We start from the raw sequence: 22,824 nt of genomic DNA, 5'->3' as shown, positions 1-22,824 counted from the left end.
TACTCATAATAGCCAATGTGGCGCGTGTTGATTTTGCTCCAGCCTTATTTACAGCGCGACAAACATATTCATCAGCGTCTTCGCCAAATATGTCGTTGATATTTAGGAAATGATTGTCACCTTCTGAGTACATGTGATACCGTGTCCCATTACTGATTTCGCGAGCTCCTTTATACCAAGTTATGGTTGGCTTAGGAACGCCACTTATTGTGCATGTGAATTGGGCGTTGTGATTTTGAATGCAATTGGCATCGCGTAGCGGTTTCACAATCAATGGCGGAGAAGCCGCCTGTGGATCTATTATCTTGACTCCTTGGGAAGCGGATGATTCTTTCGAGAGACCTGCTACATTCTGTGCAAAGATTCGGAACTCGTACTGCCGCCCTTCAATCAGATTGATACAGTTTATTTGATTGGCAGCACAGATAGTAGTGTTTACACGCTGCCATGTGTTGCTGCCTACTTCACGCTTATCGATCCAATAGCCTTGAATGTGGGCACCGCCATCCGACTCCGGCTTACTCCATTCCAAATGCACAAAGTCTCCTCCGATCTCAGTAATTTGAGGAATGCCAGGCGGCGAAGGTGGGTCAATTGGGTCTTTGGCTCGAAGTGGATTTAACCCCTCTAGTGGTGGACCCATTCCGTTCTCATTTACAGCCATCACTCGGAAAATGTATTCTTGGTTCTCAATAAGCCCTTGTACATTGAAGGCTGTATCTTTGCAGGTACTAGATACAGTTATCCAGTGTGGTGATGACACATCTTTCCTCTCGACCACGTAATGAGTAACTTTAAGACCACCATCGTAGGATGGGGGACGCCAGCTTAATGTACAGGAGTGTTTGTTAATGTAAGAGGTACCCATGGGTCCGGTTGGGGCTGAAGGCATGCCGGTGATGCGTACATTAAACTGCCCTGTGGCACTACCAGAATCATTGGTGAATTCAATTTGATATGTGCCAGCATCGCTTTTTACGATATTACGAATGCAAATCGCTACATAATCGTCAAATATGTTTACCTTAACATGCGTATCATCATTACTATCAGATATGACTTCATTGTTTTTCTTTAATATCACAGTTAGTGGCTGGTCGCCAGAGTAGAAAATCTTGATCTTTGAATTGTCTCCTTCGGGTAAGTTAAGTTCATGGGGGCATCTGTTAATGATAGGCGGTGAGCCAATTTTTAGATAACCTGATGTGTTAACGAATCCGAGAGAATTCATTGCCTCACATGTGTAGTCACCATCGTCTCCAGATTGAACATTAGATATATGCAGTCGGAAGAGCCCATCCTTACTGTCGCATGTAATTCTGCCCCCTCCCATTTGAATTTCTTTTCCATTGCGAAGCCACCTTGCGGTTGGACTTGGTTTACCTGAGGCAGCGCATTGTAAAGTATAATCCTTGCCAAAGGGTGCAACCCTGTCTTGTAGTCGTGTAATCCAATCAGGTTTCTCACCACCGAGTACCTCGCAAACCTTAATTGGCATGGTACATAAACTAGGTTCTGAGCGTCCAGCGGAATTGACAGCATATATGCGGAATTCGTAATCACCCATCTCGATGAGGTTCATAACCGTGTATTCTGTATCCAAGACATTGTAATCATTACACTTTACCCATACGGCTCCACCGATGTCTCTTCGTTCAATAATGTAGCCAGTAATGCGAGATCCACCATCTCTTGAAGGTTTCTCCCACTTTAAGTCGACATAGTTTTTACCAACCTTAGTTACTTGTGGGGCCCCAGGAGGTGAGGGTACACTGAATTTTCCTTTCAGCTTAAATCTAAGTGATGGTGAAGATGGTTTACTTACGCCTGCAGCGTTCTTAGCCTTTATACGGAATTCGTATTCACTGCCGTTGATTAAGTTGTAAAGTTGATACTTAGTGTCCTTTATAAGGTAATCATACGCATTCCAAGTCGAATCGTTTAAAATATCCCGATATTCAACTTGATAGCCTTGTATGCGGGACCCTCCATCACTTACTGGTCGAGTCCAAATCAAAGTCACATTTCCAGAATCCCAGTCAATAACCTTTGGCTGACCAGGCTCATCCGGAACTGTAAATTGATGTTTGGCAACAATGGGTTCGATTATATCCAATGGATCAGACAAACCGTATTGGTTTTCTGCTCTTACACGGAAATTATATTTGCATTGAGGTTCCAAGCCCATGACATCGTAGTGAGTGTTACGAACAAAACTGCAGATCTTAACCCATGAACCACTATTGTCCAATTTTTCAACGACATAATTTGTAATAGGTGAACCACCATCATCCAACGGCGTCTTCCAGGCCAGGGTGCAAGTGTCGGGGGTAATGTCGTATGCATTTAATGGACCCTGAGGTGGTAATGGCCTATCTACCACTGTGACGTGACATGATGCAGTATCTGAACCCTTGTTATTGGTAAGTGTAATGGTGTACGATCCAGTCTCAACTCGTTTAGCTGATTTATTGTAATAAACTGAATTATAATCATTAGAATCAAATTTAATACGCTCATCGGGAATTACTTCTACACCATTTACAGTCCATAATGCAGTTGGCCGAGGATTGGCGTGATATGGTACTGTTATACGGAATTCATCTCCTGCAATAACTGTCATATCCCGAATTGACAAATCTGATGTAATCTTTGGCGCATGTGGTGGTCGGCGGCAGAAGATGAAGTCGCTGGAACCGCTATAGGCCGATTGTCCGGCTGCATTTACTGCGGCTACCCTAAACTCGTATTCAGCATTTTCAATAAGATTTGGAATTTTACAAGATAGGTCTGGACAAATAGCATGAACTGCCTTGGTCCATTTGTCATCACTTAATAAGCGTTTTTCAATAATATAGCCGGTTATGGGAGAACCACCATCGTGTTTTGGTTTTGTCCACGCTATAGTTATACTATCTTCTGTCGAGTCAATACCATGAGGAATACCGGGAGTATTGGGGACATTGAAGGGATGTCTTGCAACTATAGGCTCAGATGTATTGGCCGGGTCGGATTGACCATATTTATTTTCCGCTATCACGCGGAAATCATATTCTTTATTGATCGCAAGGTTTCGAATTCTAACAAACGGTACTGTGCAATAGCTGCTGACCTTAGACCATGTGGACGAACGAGCTTCTTTCTTTTCAATAATATAATTTTGTATAGTAGAGCCACCGTCATCGTTTGGTGGATTCCAATACAATGTTAGAGAATCTCCAGAAAACTCATCAGCACGTATGCGTGTTGGTGGAGATGGTCTATCCAAAACTCTAACATTAATGGTAGCCGTATCGAATCCTGATGAATTCTTTAATTGGAGCCGATATTGACCTGAATCGGCGCGTTTCGAGTTTTTCACCACAACAGATGCTGCATCATCAGTCAAATGTTGGTGCACACGAGTATTGTCATCCAGCATATTGTCGTTGGAATACCAAAATGCGTTGGGCTTCGGAAAAGCTATGTAGGGTACATGAATGCTAAAATCATCACCAGCTCTACACACAATATCTCGGACCTTTCCGAGTTCCATGCAAGGCTTATTTGGTTGCTCCTCAATTGTAATGGGTTGCGATGGCTTAGATGGCTCTGATCGACCAACTTCATTTTCAGCGATAATACGGAATGAATACTCTTCTCCTTCCTTAAGGCTTGGCACTGTGTATACATTGGAATTAATAGGTATGTCGTTAACAATGGTCCAATTCTTCTCGTTTTTGGGACGCATTTCAATATAATACCCTTTTATTCTGGATTTGCCATCGGTGCGAGGGGGGCGCCAGGATAATGTAACACTATTCCTGGAAATACGATCTGGTTTTGGTGGCTCCGGCGGATCTGGACGATAGCGCTGATGCTCAGCAGTCATTGGATCGGAGGGCTTTGACGGGTGACCAGGCCCAGCCTCATTTACTGCGAGCACTCGGAACTCATAACGAGCTCCATCCCGAAGATTGGGTACTGTATAGGATGTATTAGGTGTAGGGTAATTGTTGCATTTAATCCAACCACCCCCGCGTTCGCGTCGTTCTATAATGTACCCCGTAATAGGCTTACCACCGCAATCGTTTGGTGGATGCCACTCCAAACTAGCTGAGTTTGGTGTATATGTAGTAATGGCTGGCTGAGATGGTGCTCCGGGTGGGTCGAAAGGCGACTTAGCCAACACCGGCTTACCTTCGAGAGCGTCGGAAGCTCCGTAGATATTTTCAGCCCTGACACGAAAAACATATTTCTTGCCCTCTACTAGACCCTTCACTGTAAAATTGGTCTTGGGGCAAGTGCCTGGCACTGACCTCCAATCATCTACACCATACTCAGTGAACTCGATTATGTATCCCGATATGTCGCTACCACCATCGTCCTTGGGCGAATACCAATGCAACGAAATGTGATCTGGGGCTATCTCCGTATAACTCAAAGGTCCTTCAGGGGGTGATGGCCTGTCTACGACAATAACTTCAATGTCAGCTGTATCCTTACCAAACTCATTAGCAGCGGTAACAATGTATTTTCCAGAATCCCGTCTGTTTGAATCATCAATTCGAAATAGAGTACGTTCCGAGTTAGTCTCGTAAGATACGCGTTTACCTTCCTGTAGCTTGAGATCACCTCGTTTCCATTCAATAGTCGGAGTAGGTGCCCCAGATATGGGAATATTCAATTTAACAGGCTCACCTGCACGTACTTTTACACGTTTGCCTATCAAACCATCAAAATAAAATCTTGGCTTTTCACGCAATGGTCGAGCATCGAAAGTGGCCGAAGGTTCGGAAGTTTTACCGTTACCAGCAGCGTTAACCGCCGATATTCTGTATTGATATTGATGGTTCGATGTTACTCTGTCATCTTGATATTCAGTAGTAGGTACTGGTTGCCCATTTATTTTCATCCATCGACCAGTATTGACGTCGCGACGTTCAACGTCGTAACCGATAATTGGGGATCCTCCATTACTAATTGGTTGCTTCCATTTAATTGAAATATGATTCTTATCGCTGTCAATTAGTTCTGGCTTTCCAGGAGCTCCCGGCACTGTGTATTGATTTTTGGCTATCACCGGTTGGTCGGTAGAAAGGGGATCGGAACGTCCTTGAAGGTTTTCGGCCATAACTCTAAACTCGTACATGGTTCCTTCCAGAAGTCTGGGCACCAGAGCATGGTTGTATTTGGCACTAACATAATTTACAGCTGGTACCCACCCACCGCCATGGGAAAGATCACGTTTTTCTATAATATAAGAAGATATTTCAGATCCTCCATTATCTTTTGGTGGTTTCCATGATATAGTCACAGAGTTCGCAGTAATTTCTTCATATTCCATTGGACCTTCTGGCGGCCCCGGGCGGTCAAGTACTACAAGTTCGAAGCTGCCTTCATCGATTCCAGAACTATTACGCAGTAATAGATGATAGACTCCGGAGTCAGACCTTTTACAGTTAACAGTATGTACTATGGTGTGGTGACCAATTGATGTAATTGTCGATCGGTCATTTGACATTAGGGGATTGTTATTAAGTGTCCATGTCGCTTCTGGTGCTGGCTCACCAATAAAATGTATATCTGTGTGAAATATGAGCCCGCATTTAATACGTATTTCGTTGAGTGGAGTTATTATTTTTGGTGGCAGGTAGCGCGGCTTTGCCATAATCATGTCAGATGGCTCTGAAGGTTCAGATTGACCTGCTTGATTAACAGCAATAACTCTAAATTCATACTCTTGACCCTCGGTTAAGTCTGGAACTGTGGCTATGTTCTTATTTGATGGAACATGTAGTACATTAGTCCAGTAAGGACTACCCTTTTCCTTTTTCTGTATGATGTATTCACTAATCGGAGCTCCACCGTCGCTTTTTGGGACAGCCCATTGCAAGTCTATATGGTCAGAATCCCAATCAGTAATATTTGGTTTTCCAGGCGCATCAGGCTCGTCAAACTCGTTTTTAGCAATTATACTATTTGCTGCTTCTAAGGGATCGGATTCCCCAATTGCATTGACTGCTTTAACACGGAACATATATTCCTTGCGGTGGACAAGGCGAGTGATATCATGAACTATATGTGTGCTCATACCAGCATCGGACCAAGTGCTTCGAGATAAGTCCATTTTCTCGATAATATAATGCAATATAGGCGAACCACCGTCATCATCCGGAACATTCCAGGCTAAGTGGCATCCATCCCTTGTTATCTTTGTTATATCCAGAGGTCCTTGTGGTGGCGATGGTCGATCCAATACCGTCGCATGTGCAGATGCATCAAATGATCCATGCTCATTCTTCAATATTAAAGTATAACGACCTTCGTCGCTTCTAAGTGAGGATAAAATTTCAAATGTTAATTCGTTTTGGAAAAGACCACACTCGCCTCGTGAATTTGAACCTATTTCTTTTCCATTATATAGCCATGTTATAGATGGTTTCGGAGACGCTTCGATTGGTAATGTCCATCCTAAACGCTTTCCAGCATGGACTGTAATATCGTTTAAAAGTGACTTGTCAAAGAATGGAGCAAGGAAACGTGGCTTGCATATAATGGTGCTAGACGGATCAGATGGATCGCTAGGACCTCCCCGGTTGACGGCAATGACCCGGAACTCGTATTCTCCACCATATGTAAGTTCCGGTACATGAGCCTTGCAATCATCACCTGGCACAACAGCAGCCCGTTCCCATTGACCAAACTTTGGTCTTTTTTCTATAATATATGAAGAAATGGGTGCCCCGCCATTTTTCTTTGGAGCGGCCCACTCCAGATCCACAAAATTTGTACCCCAATCTGTAGCTTGCGGTTGGCCAGGTTTATCTGGGTGTGAATAGGGATCTTTTGCTGTTATAGGCTGAGAAGTTGTCAGTGGTTGTGATTGTCCTTGCTTATTGACAGCTCTTACCCTAAAACTGTAATCATGGTTTTCAATTAGATTATCCGCCCTGATTTCGGTATCAGTGCAATCACCAACGGGTACCCAGCGCATGGCTTCATTATCCATTTTTTCCACAACATAATGAGTAATCTCTGAGCCACCATCATCCTTGGGAGGCCGCCATCGAAGTACTATACAGTTTTTGCTAACATCACCATTACGTAATGGGCCTTCCGGCACACTAGGAGCATCCAGGACTGTAACTTTTACAGTGTGCCTATCTGTACCATTTACGTTACGTGCTGTTAAAGTATAGTCTCCTGTGTCGGATCGCTTTGCATCAAGTATTCTTATCTTAGTGCGGTCATAAAAATTTGAAATTTTTACTCGATCTGTGTTTATGATCATATTGCATTCGTGAGTCCAATCTTTGCTTGGTAAAGGCTCCCCAGTTACTGGTACATTAAATTCAAATACATTTCCAGCTTTAATTTTTATATCTGTCATGTAGTTTCGATCTATTTTTGGAGGTGTGTTCTTGGGACGAGCCATATGTGTTTCAGTTGCATCACTGGGTAAGCCTGGACCAGCTTTATTTACTGCTCTGACGCGGAATTCATATTTAAGGCCTTCAACCAAGTCAGGAACGTGAGCATTGGTGATGTCATCACTGACCTCAACGCATTTTTCCCAATCAGGGGAGAATTTGTCGCGTTTTTCAACTATATACCCCGTTATGGGAGATCCACCATCAGCCTCTGGTCTAGTCCATTCAAGATCAACAAATTCTTTGTCAAAGTCTTTTATAGTTGGAGTACCTGGCTTTGTAGGTTCATTGAATGGATTTTTGGCCATGATGGCTTGTGATGTTGTAAGTGGTTCTGATGATCCCTGACGGTTTTTGGCACGTACTCGAAATTTGTACTTATGACCAGGGGTAAGGCCCTTTACTTTAAGTGCAGTGGCTGGCCCGTCAGTCTCCCCAGCAGGTACCCAACGTCCTGTTGTTTCATCTAATTTTTCAACGATATAATTATCTATTGGTTGTCCCCCATCGTCGTCTGGGGGATTCCAGTGCAGAGTACAAGACTCGGCATTTATTTCATCAACCTTAAGCGGTCCGTTTGGCGGTGCAGGTTTGTCAATGACAGTTACCTTAACATCTGCACTGTCTTCTCCGTTTACATTTTCTGCAAACACTGTGTATATACCGGTGTCAGATCTGGTTGCACCATTCACTTTTAGTTTAGTATTGTAGTCAACATTAGTTACCTTAACGTTGTCCTTTGAATAAACTTCTCTTTTCTTAAGCAGCCATTTCGTCTTAGGCGCTGGCTCCCCAGATACCTTGCAATCGAATGTAAAAGACTGTCCAGCTTTAATACGCACTTCTACCAGGTTAGATCTATCTATAACAGGTGGCTTGTTGCGAGCCTTGGCAATTATAGATGGAGTAGCATCAGATGGTTCTCCAGTCCCAGCTGCGTTGACCGCGGAAACTCGGAACTCGTAGGTTTGGCCCTCGATAAGATCTGGAACGGTCGCTTTGCAATGATCTGCAGGAACGTCAATGGTCCGCTCCCACTTTCCATATTTATCCCTTTTTTCAATAATATAGCCAGAAATTGGTGATCCGCCATCAGTTAGGGGGGGGGTCCACGCTAAGTCCACATGGTCCTTATCCCAATCAGTTGCTTTAAGGTTCTCGGGCTTTCCAGGTTCATCGAATGGATTTTTTGCAACTATAGATTCTTCACCTATCAAGGGCTGTGATTCACCTTCAGCATTTACAGCGGATACTCGGAACCTATATTCATTTCCAGGAGTAAGACCTGTAATATCCACTTGAGGTTCTGTTGATCGACAAGATGGAATCCAGCACCCAGTTTCGGGATCTAATTTGTCAATTTGGAAATACTCAATTGGCGTTCCCCCATCATCACTTGGACGCTTCCATTTAAGGTGGCAACCCTCCTTATGCACATCGGATATTTGAAGTGGTCCGTTAGGAGGTGAGGGCTTATCTGTGATAACCACGTTTACAACCACGCTGTCTTTTCCAGAACTGTTAGTAGCAGAGACCAAATATTCTCCAGAATCATTTCGCTGCGTTGGTCTAATAACCAATTTTGTATAGTAGTCCGGAGTTTCGATTGTAACATTTTTTCCTGATTGCAGATGGTAATTGGAATATTTCCACTCTACTTTTGGAGCTGGCTCGCCTGTTATATTTGCATCTAATTTAAGAGCGGTTCCGGACGACAGAGTAATATCACGAAGATTTCTGCGGTCTATCTTGGGGGCAAGATAGCGCGGCTTAGCTGTAAAGATTTTGCTTGGGTCTGAAGGCTCCGATTGGCCACCCTTATTCAAGGCAACTACTCGGAACTGGTATTCATTTCCTTCAATAAGGCCTTGAACCGTTGCAATCGGAGTTGGAGAATTGGTTTCCAAAGCCTTTTCCCAAAGAGGGCTATATTTGTCTTTAACCTCAACTATATAGCCTTGAATCGGCGATCCACCATCACTTGCTGGTTCTGGCCAAGCAAGTTCTACCTTATTTGCAGTCCAATCGGTAGGTTCTGGAATGCCAGGCTTCGATGGAACGGCTAAGAAAATGTAATGATATCTTATAAAGTTTTATATTTATATAAGTTTGTAACTTACTAAATGGATCCTTGGCAATTATTGAACCCAAAGTTTCCAGTGGTTCCGATTCCCCTTCGTTGTTTAGAGCTTTTACCCGGAACTTGTAATCATGACCTGGGACCAAGCCATCTACGTTGTACTCAGGTACGTCGGACCTGCCAACAGGCAACCAAATACCCGTATCTGGGTCGAATTTCTCAACCAAATAGCATTCAATTGGTTCACCTCCATCGTCCTTGGGTTTTTTCCATTTAAGCTTACAACCTTCCTTGTGTACTTCTGATACTTCTAATGGACCTTCAGGTTTGCAGGGTTTCGCTAATTAATAAAAGGGAAAATTTAACAAGTTTTTAAATTTAATATTTTAATTTAATGTTTTTAATTTAATTGTTAACTTACTAATGATATTTATTTGAAACTCGACTTGATCCTGGCCGTAAAAGTTATGCGCTGAGATTTTGTAGAGTCCAGTATCTTTCCGTTCGGGGTTGTTATTTATGAGTTTAGTGTTATACGGAATATTCTCTATATGACTAAATGATGTTGCTTGAACAGACTTGTTGTTTTGATACCATGTAACATCCGGTGGGGGCTCTCCACTGATATTGATGTCCAAGAATATTAGCTCTCCTGACTTGAAGTTATAGGTACGAATATTTTTTCGGTCAATTTTAGGGGCCACTATATTATTATAAAATATTTAAATAAAAAAATTAATAACATTAAATGACTTTATATTGTTATATATGTGTCTATATTTTATTTATTCCACATGCAATGTATTTTTTGCATTTTAGCCTTTTATTTGCATTTAAAATGATAAAATAGTTTTTCTGCCTCGTAGTGTTGGTTGAACGATTAAACATATAGCTTTAACATATAACTTTGAACATATATATAAATATGTTACCACTTATTTGACATGTACTCACAAAATGGGAATATAGAAAAGTTTTTTGGACTAATACAAAATTATAATTTCACATTATATTACAATAATTAAGTTCTAAACTTTTTCAAAAGTGTACCGATTCTTATAAGATTAACTTAATCTTAAAAGTATAAAAAAAGTTTCCAAGCTAAAATATTGCCAAATAACGTTGCATGCAAATAGTCTTAAAATTGACATGGTTACAATTTAAACCGCTATATATAGACTTACACTTTCTTGGCTTTGTAATGATAGGTTTGGTTGCGTCAGATGGTTCACCGGGCCCAGCAGCATTAATAGCTTTGACTCGGAATTCGTATTCACAATTTTCATTAAGATTGGGAACAGTAGCCTTGCACTCCTCGCCAAGAGCCGGGACTTCTGTTCCTTTTATCCACTTGTCTGTACCTTTCTCGCGTTTTTCAACTACATAGCCAGTGATAGGCGATCCACCATCGTTAATTGGTGGCCTCCAAACCAAATCGACATGATCTTTATCCCAGTCCACTGCTTCCGGCGTTCCTGGCTTTCCAGGCTCATCAAAAGGATTTTTGGCTATAACAGACTGTTCTCCAGTTAATGGTTCAGATTCACCTTCTGTATTTACGGCAAGCACTCGGAATTTGTATTCATGACTTGGCTCCAAATTATTCAACTCAGCAAAAGGATCCTTAAAGCGTCCAGATGGCAACCAACGACCACTCTCAACGTCCATTTTCTCAATAATATAATGATCTATTGGCAAACCTCCATCGTCCAAGGGAGCGTTCCATTTCAGCTTGCACCCTTCTTTGTGCGCATCAGTGACTCTTAAAGGACCTTCTGGGGGACCCGGTTTGTCTAATACTATGACTTCAAATGAAGCCTCATCCCGTCCAGATTCATTCTCTGCCTTAAGAGTATATTTTCCTGAATGCAATCGCTTTGAAATTGGTACGGCCAGTTTTGTGCGATATGATTCCATATCAATATTGTAGCTACAATCGTCATTTTCGAGTCGGGCTTTATTGCGAAGCCAAACTTTTGTAGCCGGAGGCTCTCCAGAGACCTTGATGTCGAATCGAATGTGTTGTCCAGCTTTGATGGTAATGTCCTTAATGTTTGTTCTATCAATTTTGGGTGGAGCAAATCGGTCCTTTGCGGTCATCTGGTCGGAAGGCTCGGATGGTTTGCTTTTACCTGCCATGTTAACAGCCTTTATTCTAAACTGATATTTGTTACCTGCGATTAAGTCATTTACGCGTGCTTTACAGTCAGGCGTATTTGTTTCAAGTGCTTTTTGCCACTTTCCTGTATTTGGATCCTTCCTTTCCACAATATAACCGGTGATGGGAGCCCCGCCATCGTCTTCAGGAGCTCTCCACTTGAGATCACAGTGGTTAGCAGACCAATCAATAATTTGCGGCTTTCCTGGGGTGTCGGCCGCATCGAAAGGATTCTTGGCCTTTGTTGGAATATCGGTCACCAATGGCTCCGATTCGCCTTCGGAATTGACAGCTTTTACTCTAAAAAGATATTCCTTTCCTTCCGTAAGACCTGTTACATCAGCATCAGGTGTTTTAGTTGTAAGTACAGGTACCCATCGACCTGTTTCCATATCCATGCGTTCGACCAAATATTGTTCGATTGGGTCACCACCATCATCTTCGGGCTTTTCCCATTTAAGGTGAACACTTTCGGCCGTTACATTGGAAACAGCTAGAGGGCCTTTGGGTTTACTTGGCTTGCACAGTACTTCCAGCTCAACTTCTACAGTGTCGGAACCTGAGTCATTTTTGGCAGTGACGATGTAAATGCCTCGATCAGCGCGTCTTACTTTTGGCATAATGAATGTCGTTTTATAGTCCTCATTTTCAATTTTAATGTGGTCAGAAGATTTGATTTCTGTTTCGTTGTAAGTCCATATTATTTTAGCTGGAGGTTCCGCTTTTATTAGGGCGTCCATATGAAGCATTTGTCCTGTTCGCATAATTTTTTTTTGTAGGTTCTTCCGGTCAATGTGAGGTTTAAGAAAACGAGGTTTTGCCACCACTGATTTTGAAACATCGCTGGGGTCACTAGGTCCCGCCTTGTTAACAGCAACAATACGAAACTCGTATTCATGACCCTCTTCTACGCCGGTAACGGTACCATTACACTTATCCCCTGGCACGGTTGCAGAGTCTACCCATGCGCGTCCGGACTTATCTCGCATTTGAATAATATATTTTTGAATTGGTGCACCGCCATCGTTTTTCGGCGGATTCCAGGCTAAGTCGACGAAATCTTTATCCCAATTAGTAGGTTCGGGTCTGCCTGGTTTATCTGGTTCATCAAATGGATTTTTCGCTATAATTGATTTTTCGGTTTCCAAGTCCTCAGATTCTCCTTCCTTGTTTACAGCTCTCACACGGAATTTATATGCCTTGCCTTCATGAAGACCAATTACCTTGGCCTCCGGCTCGGAACTCTTTCCACATGGTAACCATTGACCAGTGTGAGGATCAAGTTTTTCAATTTCGTAGTAGTCGATAGGCGAACCACCATCATCATCTGGTTTTTCCCACCTAAGCTTGCAACTGTGTTTTGTTATATCATTGACTTGCAGTGGACCTTTTGGCTTTCCCGGCTTGCCCAAAACTGTGACTTCCAATTCTGCTTCGTCTTCACCAACTTCGTTTGTTGCTTTGATTATGTATTTCCCACTTTGAGATCTCTGTGCACGCATAACAAAGAATTTCGTATTGTAATCAACATTATCAATTTTTACACCTTGTTCGTCGCTCGTAAGAGATAAGTTATTGAAGAACCATTCAACTTTCGGAGCTGGCTCTCCTTTTATATTAATATCCAAGCTAATTGATAAACCAGTTTTTACAATCACGGGTTTCAAATTGATTCGATCAATATAAGGTTTCACTAAAATAAGTAAAGATTCAATTAAAGTATTAGTTCAAAATAAACAGTTTTTGTAGGAAACTTACGGAATCGAGGTTTGGCCACATGCCAATTCGTTTGCTCGGATGGGTCCGACGGACCAGCCTTGTTTACGGCACGAACTCTAAATTTGTATTGCTGTCCTTCTTCAAGTTTCTTTACGACGCCTTTACAAACTGGACTATCAGTTTCAACTGCTTTTACAAACTCCCCTGAATCTTTATCCATTACTTCGATTATATAATTGGTAATAGCAGAGCCCCCATCCCGAATTGGTGGTTCCCATTTTAGTTTGACATGATGCTCATCCCAATCTTCAAGCTCCGGGAGACCAGGGGGAGCAGACACGTCGAATGGATTTTTGGCAGTAATAGCCGATTCAGTTTCAAGAGGTTCTGATTCACCCTCTTCGTTGACAGCCTTGACTCTAAACTGATAGCGATGATTTGGATCCAATCCTTTTATTTCAATATCATTCTTTTCTGGATCTACCGATCCAGCAGGAACCCATTTACCTGTGGCGGTATCCATTTTTTCTATTACATAGCCAGTAATAGGTATACCTCCATCATCTTTAGGCTTTCTCCATTTAAGCTTGCATCCTTCCTTATGAATGTCAGAGATTTCAAGCGGTCCTTCAGGTTTTGAAGGCTTATCTAATATGATAACTTCAACAAAAGCTTCGTCAACGCCATTTATATTTTCAGCGCGTAACTTATACAGGCCACTTTGCTTGCGATCCGTGTCAAGCATTGTAAGTTTGGTATTGTAATCTATGTTTTCTAGACGTAGTCGACCCGTTGACGTTAACTCGTTTTCTTTTAGGAACCATGTTAAAGTAGGCGCCGGTTCTCCCTTTACGTCGACATCGAACTTAACCGTTTGACCAGCGCGAACCTTAATAGGCTTCATTTTTTCTCTGTTTATAGATGGCTTGACTAAAATGGAAAATATCAATAATGGAATTAAATACTTTGAAACTTAAGGATATATTGAATAAGTCGCTTGACGTAATATATTGATATTTTGCTTTGGCTTAACATTAAAATGAAGGCCGTGATAATATATTACCACTATGTCATTATGTTATTTATTAATGCGTAAAAAATATACACTGCCTTACGATTTCTTGGCTTGGCCAAATGAGGCTCTGTTGCATCACTTGGATCGCTGAGACCGGCCTTATTAATTGCCCGAACTCGAAACTGGTAGATATTGCCTTCAACAAGACCTTCAACGGTTGCTTCCGGAACGGATGTCTTTAAAATACATTTTTTTATAATGAAATTGCTTTGATAAACATCTTATTAAAATAAAATCGCGACTTAGTTTGCTGTACTTACATTGGTGCTGAGGATTTCATCCCAAATAGGAGAGAACTTATCTTTTTTTTCAATGACGTAACCTAAAATTGGAGCACCTCCGTCAGACCTTGGTGCTTCCCACTTCAACTTTACCATATGCTCATTATAATCATCAATGTTAGGTACACCTGGCTTACTAGCAGTATCATAGGGATTTTTAGCTATGATACTACCATCGGATTCCAGGGGATCGGATTCCCCCTCTTCATTAATTGCCTTGACGCGAAACTGATACTCATGGCCTTCCTGAAGGCCCTTGACATCAAATTCGGTATCATTGGCAGACGTTCGACCAACAGGGACCCAACGACCTTGCTTTTTATCAAACTTTTCAACCTGATATGCTGAAATAGGTTTTCCTCCATCATCGTCAGGTTTTTTCCATTTGAGCTTACAGCTGTCTTTTGTAACATCGTTAACATTCAAGGGACCCCTTGGTTTGCTTGGAGGAGCTAGAATATTAACCTCAACTGTGGCTTCATCCTTTCCGTGTTCATTAACAGCAGTTATCTTGTATATGCCAGTATGGTTACGAACTGTTTCAATAATTGAAATCTTTGTATTATATGGGATGTTCTTGATTTCACTACTGCTAGGAAGTTCTTCTGCCTTAAGCTCTTTATCATTTTGATACCATGTTATTAGGGGTGCAGGTTCTCCACGAACATTAACATCGTACTTTATTGGCTTGCCGGCTCGAATAAGCAATGGCTTTAGGTTAGTTCGGTCAATACGTGGCTTCACTGTAAAACAGAAAAAAAAACAAGAGAGAAGGCTATAGTCAAGTTCCCCGACTATCTGATACCCGTTACTCAGCTAGTGGAGGTGCGAAGGAGAGTCTTCAACACTGACAGTTTTTGGCGGTTTGTGGGCGTGAGAGTGGGTGTGGCAAAAAGTTTTTTGGCAAATCGATAGAAATTTACAAGACCAATACAAAAATGAAAACAAATTTTAATCGTGGCAAAAAGTTTTTTGGCAAATCGATAGAAATTTACAAGACCAATTCAAAAATGATAAAAATATTAAATTATTTTTCAAAAGTGTAGGCGTTGCAGTTTTGGGCGGTTTGTGGGCGTTAGCGTGGGCGTGGCAACATGAATCGACAAACTTGCGCTGCGTCTATTACTCTGGAGTCTGTATGCCTAATCTCAAATTTCTAGCTTTTATAGTTCCTGAGATCTCGACGTTCATACGGACAGACAGACGGACGGACAGATGGAAGGACAGACAGATGGACATAGCCAGATCGACTCGGCTATTGATCCTGATCAAGAATATATATACTTTATATGGTCGGAAACTCTTCCTTCTGCCTGTTACATACTTTTCAACGAATCTAGTATACCGTTTTACTCTACGAGTAACGGGTATAACAATATAGAACGCTATAGTCAAGTGCCTCAACTTGCTAAAGGCACCTAGTAGTTCAATATAATTTGCCTAATAAATCTTGCCTAATTAAATACTTCTAAAACTAAGAATCTAAACTATTGGTTAAAGAATAAGAAAAATAATTATAAAAGTAGTTTTAAAAAACGTGGGTGTGAAAGCGTTTAGCAATTTCTGACCGCTAAAGTGTGCATGGAGGATATTTTTTTAACGCTTTATAAATTAATTGTAATTTCAAACAATAAAATAAAAGGTTGTGGGCGTGGAAAAACTTTTAGCGCTATTACTCCTCCTTCTATATATTACATTCTTTTTAACTAATATAGAAAACGATTAATGGGACTCACATTTTTTATACTTGACAATTTGGGGAGTACTAGCATCTGATGGAGGCGAAAGTCCGGCTTTGTTTACTGCTATTATTCGGAATTGATATTCTCCATATTCCTGAAGTCCGGCAACTGTGGCTTCCAGTTGGTCTCCAGGTATTTCTAAAGCCTTTTCCCATTCGGCCTTATTTTTATCTTTCTTTTCTATTATATACTTCTGAATAGGGGCTCCTCCGTCATTATTAGGTGCAGCCCATTTTAAGGTCACACTTTGATTATCATAATCAGTAACTTCCGGAGTTCCAGGTTTGTTAGGCTCATCAAATGGATCTTTAGCCACGACCCCTACTAAAGTAGTAAGTGGATCTGACTCTCCTTCCTCGTTAACAGCAGAAACACGGAACATATACTCTGATCCCGGATTTAAGCCAGTAACGTCAAAGCTTGGTGGCTCTTTCTCACCAGGAGATCTTCCAACTCGGACCCATTTTCCAGTTGCACTGTCCATTTTTTCAACTATATATTCCTTAATTGGCACTCCGCCATCATCTTCAGGCTTCTTCCATTGAAGTTTGCATCCAGTTGCAGTTACATCGCTTACAGCAAGGGGTCCTTTTGGCGAACTTGGTTTTCCTAGAACAACTAATTCTACGGTCTCGCGGTCAATGCCATTGCGGTTCTCTGCTTTTAGGGTATAAAATCCGCTATCCTTACGCAAAGCATTAGTAATGCTAAAATCAGTGTGATAGTCGACATTTTCTATCTTAATTCGGTCTCCGTTGGTTAATGGGATATCATCCCTCCAGCTCCAGTGTAACTCTGGTATTGGTTCGCCAATGACATCAACTGACCATTTGTGAGTTCGGCCGCTCTTTATTGTTACTCGTTTAAAAGTAGACCGATCGATTTGCGGCTTAACTAAAAGTTGAATAAACATAAACGAAAACATTTAATTTTTTTTCTATGGGGATACAAGTGTCTTGCAGTACATACACAGTAAATGCGTTGGCAGTTAAGCAGATGCGAGTTTTTCTAAGCAATTTCCAACTGTCAGCGCTGATGTAAATCAAAATTATTCATGCATAGGATTAAATTATAATTATTTTATATAAAATAGTTTTATTATATATATTTTTCACTACGAATAGAAAAATCGTGTGCCGTTAAATGTGCCGTTACGTCGGCGCTCAGAAAACGAGTCGAGTGCCGCGACTATCTGACTTGGCGGCTTGTGGGCGTTAGAGCTTGGGCGTGGAAAAAAATATTTTTGGCAAATTAAAAAATTTACAAGATTAACAAAAATGTGAGAAAATATCAAATCATTGTTCAAAAATTGTGGGCAAGGCAGTTTTGGGCGGTTCGTTGGCGTGGCAACATGGGTCAACAACATGCGTCTATATCTCTGTAATGTGGTATGTTTATTCTTAAATCTCTAGCTTCTATAGTTCCTGGGATCTCGACGTTCATACGGACAGACAGATGAACATGGCCAGATCGACTCGGCTATTTATCCTGATCAAGAATATATATACTTTATATGGTCGGAAACGCTTCGTTCTGCCTGTTATATACTTTTCAACGAATCTAGTATACCCTTTTACTCTACGAGTAACGGATATAAAAATTGTTGGTTTATTTCAAATCAAATTACATATCTCTGTAATGTGGTATGTTTATTCTTAAATCTCTAGCTTCTATAGTTCCTGGGATCTCGACGTTCATACGGACAGACAGATGAACATGGCCAGATCGACTCGGCTATTTATCCTGATCAAAAATACTTCCTACCGCCTGTTACATAATTTCCCACGACTCTAGTACATATCCACGTTTACTCTACGAGTAACGGGTATAATCAGAATATAGCGAAACCACCCACAGTCACATAACATATACAATTACTTTATTTATGTGCTAGGTAGAAAAGTCTCTTTACTCCATATTAAACTATTATAAATAAATAAATATAAATAAATAAATAAATCTAAGATATATATAGAAAAATATGGAAAATACATTTCGCGAATTGTGAGGACTACTGGTTCTCTACGACAAACGAAACAAGAATAGATGGTCCGACATGTGACTTGTTCTGTGTGTGAAAAGTTATGTAGACATTTGATATGTAAGACAAAAATATATCCCAACACAAATATTTATATATCTGAAAGCAATATTAGTTAATTAATCTTATAATTAATGTTGTTTGCTAAATGTGTTTAAATGTTAAGCCAAAGCAGGTTTATAACTGAACTGAACTGAGAATGTGAATACTTACGATTTTTGTGTTTGCATAAGTGGTTGTCGGTGGGTTGGGAAGGCTCGGAGGGGCCTGCTTTGTTCACGGCTCTTACACGGAATTGGTACACCATATTTTCCTTAAGGCCCTCTACGTTGCACTCTGGGTTGGGATCATTAGTTTTTGTCACCTCACTCCAGGTAGGTGCGAATTTGTCTTTTATTTCAACGATATAATGGGTGATTGGGCGTCCGCCATCTGACGGAGGTCGCTTCCATTTTAAAAGAACACTCTTGTTATCGTAATCATCAATGACTGGTTGGCTGGGTGGACTTGGGGGATCATATGGATTCTTTGCCACGATTGCGTCAGATGTCTCAAGTGGCTCTGACTCGCCCTCTTTATTAATGGCCTTGACGCGAAACTTGTATTTCTTATTTGGCGTCAGTCCCTTAAAATCGAATGTCGTTTCATTGGGACCCACTTCTCCAGCTGGAATCCAGCGCCCCGTCTCTTCGTCCATGCGCTCTAAAGCATATCCAGTAATTTCACAACCACCGTCATCCTCTGGACGTTTCCATTTCATTTTTATATGGCTGGCGCGAATTTCTTCCGGCTCGAATGGTCCTCCAGGAGCAAGTGGCCTGTCAAGAACCACAACTTGAGCCTCAGACTCAATCGTCCCTGAGCTGTTTGACAGTACTAATTTGTATTTGCCTGTGTCCCTCCGCACTGATTTTTTAATAGTAATGGATGAGTTTCTTTCCAACTGGTCTAAGCAAATGCGATGGTTGTCAAACTTTAAATTATCTGTCGCCTTTACCCATTGTGCTGCTGGTTCCGGCTCACCGTCATATTTAATGTCGAACCGAATGGTTTGCCCCTTTTTAACGGTAATATTTTTCAGACCTTCGCCGACAATGAAGGGCTTAACGAAGCGGCATTTTGCAATAATGGATTTCGTCTTATCGCTAGGTTCACCTGGGCCTGCCCTATTAACAGCACGGACACGGAATTCATACTGTTGCCCTTCCTTTAGACTGTCAACTGTGGCAGTTCTAGCAGCGCCGTCAACCTCCTTGCCGACAACCCAGTCGTTAGAGAACTTTTCTTTGTATTCTACGACATATGCAGTTATAGGATCCCCGCCATCACTCTCGGGGGCTTCCCACTTAAGATCTGCGTGGTCTTTATCCCAGTCGGTAAGATCGACTGCCTTGGGCCTTCCAGGTTCATCCCATGGATCTTTCGCCAGAACGGTATTTTTAAATGTGGCTGGATCTGATTGGCCAATTGCGTTGACAGCACGAATACGGAATCTGTACTGCTTTTTTGGGATTAAGTCGTCAATTTTTTTTTGACATGGTTCACTAGGTATAACCTCGGCGACAGACTCCCAACCTTGCTTTTTGCTCAAGTCCTGCCGTTCGATCACATATTTGGTTATAGGAGTACCACCATCGTCAGTCGGAGGCTTGAAGTTTATTACACAGGACGTTTGATAGACGTCTGTAATATCCACATCCTGGGGGGACTGTGGAACATCTTGACAAATAATCTGTACGTCTTTGGTATCTTCACCTTGTCCATTGGATAGTTTTATTTGATATGGCCCAGATAATTCTCTTGACGGCTTTTTTATTTTAAATATGACCTTTTCATCGCTAACTGCCACCTCCACATCCTTCACGGGCAATGGCTTGCCGTCCTTGAATAGTTTAGCCTCTACTGGTGTTTGCTTTGTACCGGAAACTAAATAAAGAACATTTTAAATGAATTGTTGTGCATTGAAAAGAAACATTAAAAATGAGATTGTTGTGTGTATGATTGAACGAAGGCCACCACTTGGCATATTCAAGAACATATAAATTGTTAGGAAGAACCGGCACTGTTTGGCAGGTAAGAAGCCATGATAAATTTATCATAATAATAACTAAATTACTTTTGATGCGTACCGAACGATTTCGAAATACCTCTTCAACAAAAAATACTCCATTATTATGTGATACGGTAAAATAAAAAATTACATAAATTGCTGAATTACAATTAATACTGATCCATTTTAATTGATTTAACTTTTATACTCAGATTTTAGGTAATATATACTTTTTAATAGCAATTAAGCAGACTACGGAAAAAATGGTTTTAAAATATACTGCCCTAGATCAATAGAAATACTTTTCTGTAGAATGCTCGGTTTATAATGTCACTTTGCTTATAGAGATTAAAGTAAATTTTGGTTTTTATTTTTACCTTTGAAAGGCACTTCTAGAAGCACAGGGGCACTGATAGGGCCAGCAAACTGATCAGGACAATCTATGTTTGGTCTACTTTCTCCCTTGCGAATAGAAAGCTTGCATTTCGAACTTAGCTGGCCAGACTCGCAAGTTATTTCGCCCTCATTAGACATATCCAGGTTGTTAAATATGAGTTGATGCTTGCCTCCACCCAGGTTTTTAATTTGAATACTTTCACTCGGTACTATGGGTTCTCCATTAAATTTCCAGTCGCATGGTGCCGTTTGATCCTGAAGCTCGATGTCCAGGACCAATTTTTCTCTCTCAACAGCTTCAGTATCCTTGAGTTTTTTGTTAAAGCGGTTTTGATCTATAAAATATATATTAAAAAAAAAAGAATACCACCGACAATATATTTAGTAGTTTAGTTTAATTAATGTAATCATTGGAAACTGGTCCATTTCGCTTTTTTATGGCATAAAATCAAACAACATGAATATAAATGAATTTTTATAACTGTAAATATGGTATATAATTTATCTCTCCTGCTTTAATATTTTATTTTATGCCGGACTAGTGTTCCTTGCATTGATTACGTAGCAGGAGACAAACTCACAGTTAATTATTATTTCCGACTCTGTGGTGTCGGCATTCGTTGTACATTTGAATTGGCCGGCATCGGTAACCTTACAGTCTTTAATGACTAACTTTCGCTTTCGACCATCTTTTAAAACTTGAATACGTTTATCGGGTTTGATTTCTTCGCCGTTACGGAACCACTGCACTTCCCCCATAGCATCATCGATTTCGCATGCGAGTGTCACTGTGTCTTTCTCAATACACTGTTGAGATTTTAGAACCTTTACGAACTTGTACGGGTACTCCGTGACCTTAAGGTTACACTCAGTCTTATCAGGTTGCTTATCCAGCTGACACCTGTAGAGCCCCGCATCCTCAAGCACCGAATCCTTGATAATCAGTTTGAGGTTACCGTTTATGTCTTTGGAGATAAGGTAGCGAGGATCATCGGACTCCAACCTTGTGTTATCCTTAAACCAGTGCACATTAGCCATACTGCTGCTAACGGAGCACTCAAGCGTGGTCTCATGCTGAGTAAATCCTTCAAGTTTCTTTTTAAGGGGTTTCGTAAAAGTGTACGTGGGATCTGCTTCTTCGACATTCAAGAATGCTGTACTTGAAACACCCCCGATTTCAATGGTGTACTTGCCGGTGTCCTCGACTTTTGGTGTCGAAATAATCAACTGATAAGTGTCATTTTCTTGTTTAAATTTAAATTTACTGCCGGTAAACACCTCCTATAATTAATTAAGTATTAGAAATTGAAAAATTCTACTTTAAAAGCTCTTAGTAAATTGAGCTATATTAGCAAACTTACGTCCTTTCGAAACAGCCACTTGGGCTTGCAATTGGGTTTGCTGAATCTGGCTTCAAACACAACCTTTTTGTCCTTTCCTTCTTTTGCAAATTGATCGATAAGTGGGCTGAGGAACGACTCAACCTTCTGTGCTCACATATTATAAGTTGATACGTTGTCAAAAATGGGTAAAGGTGTGTAAATTTGATATACGATTACTAAATGGCCTTTTTATTATTTAAATATAATCTTCTCAAAATGGTTCTCACATATATATGGATGTAATACTTAATAATGTTTATTACAAAGTTATTTATATGTGTGACGTACTTTGATAAGATGGGTTACTTTCGTTATTTTCTTAATTATTGTAGATGCGAGCCCAAAAAACAAAAGATTATTTCGCTTTTTTCGCCACGTATTAAAATTTTGACGAAATATACGTACATACATATGTACAAATAACCTTTTAGCATAAGTCAAATAGATTTTATTAGTTTTAATAACTTTTCTGTATTAAGAAGTAAATA

General features: G+C 40.8%; 1 protein-coding gene across 34 annotated transcripts in view; it reads right to left on the bottom strand.

Moving 5' to 3' along the window:
* Positions 1-22,824, bottom strand: part of LOC6523744 (twitchin) — a 50,807-nt gene that overhangs the window by 7,258 nt on the left and 20,725 nt on the right. For 33 of the 34 annotated variants that reach the window (XM_015191421.2, XM_015191412.3, XM_015191405.3 and 30 more), the window contains 12 exons: positions 22,316-22,441; positions 21,536-22,235; positions 20,936-21,289; positions 18,722-20,434; positions 16,462-17,361; positions 14,705-15,468; positions 14,485-14,620; positions 13,409-14,299; positions 10,677-13,343; positions 9,914-10,195; positions 9,533-9,832; positions 4-9,474 (listed from right to left, as the gene is read on the bottom strand). In XM_015191421.2, the coding sequence (XP_015046907.1) occupies positions 4-9,474; positions 9,533-9,832; positions 9,914-10,195; positions 10,677-13,343; positions 13,409-14,299; positions 14,485-14,620; positions 14,705-15,468; positions 16,462-17,361; positions 18,722-20,434; positions 20,936-21,289; positions 21,536-22,235; positions 22,316-22,441 (18,304 nt within the window). The remainder of the gene's footprint in view (positions 1-3; positions 9,475-9,532; positions 9,833-9,913; positions 10,196-10,676; positions 13,344-13,408; positions 14,300-14,484; positions 14,621-14,704; positions 15,469-16,461; positions 17,362-18,721; positions 20,435-20,935; positions 21,290-21,535; positions 22,236-22,315; positions 22,442-22,824) is intronic. The other variant, XM_015191410.2, reaches the window with a different exon arrangement.

Source organism: Drosophila yakuba, chromosome 4, assembly GCF_016746365.2.
Source record: "Drosophila yakuba strain Tai18E2 chromosome 4, Prin_Dyak_Tai18E2_2.1, whole genome shotgun sequence".
NCBI classification, from domain to species: Eukaryota; Metazoa; Arthropoda; class Insecta; order Diptera; family Drosophilidae; genus Drosophila; species Drosophila yakuba.
This window is presented reverse-complemented; position numbering and strand designations above follow the sequence as displayed.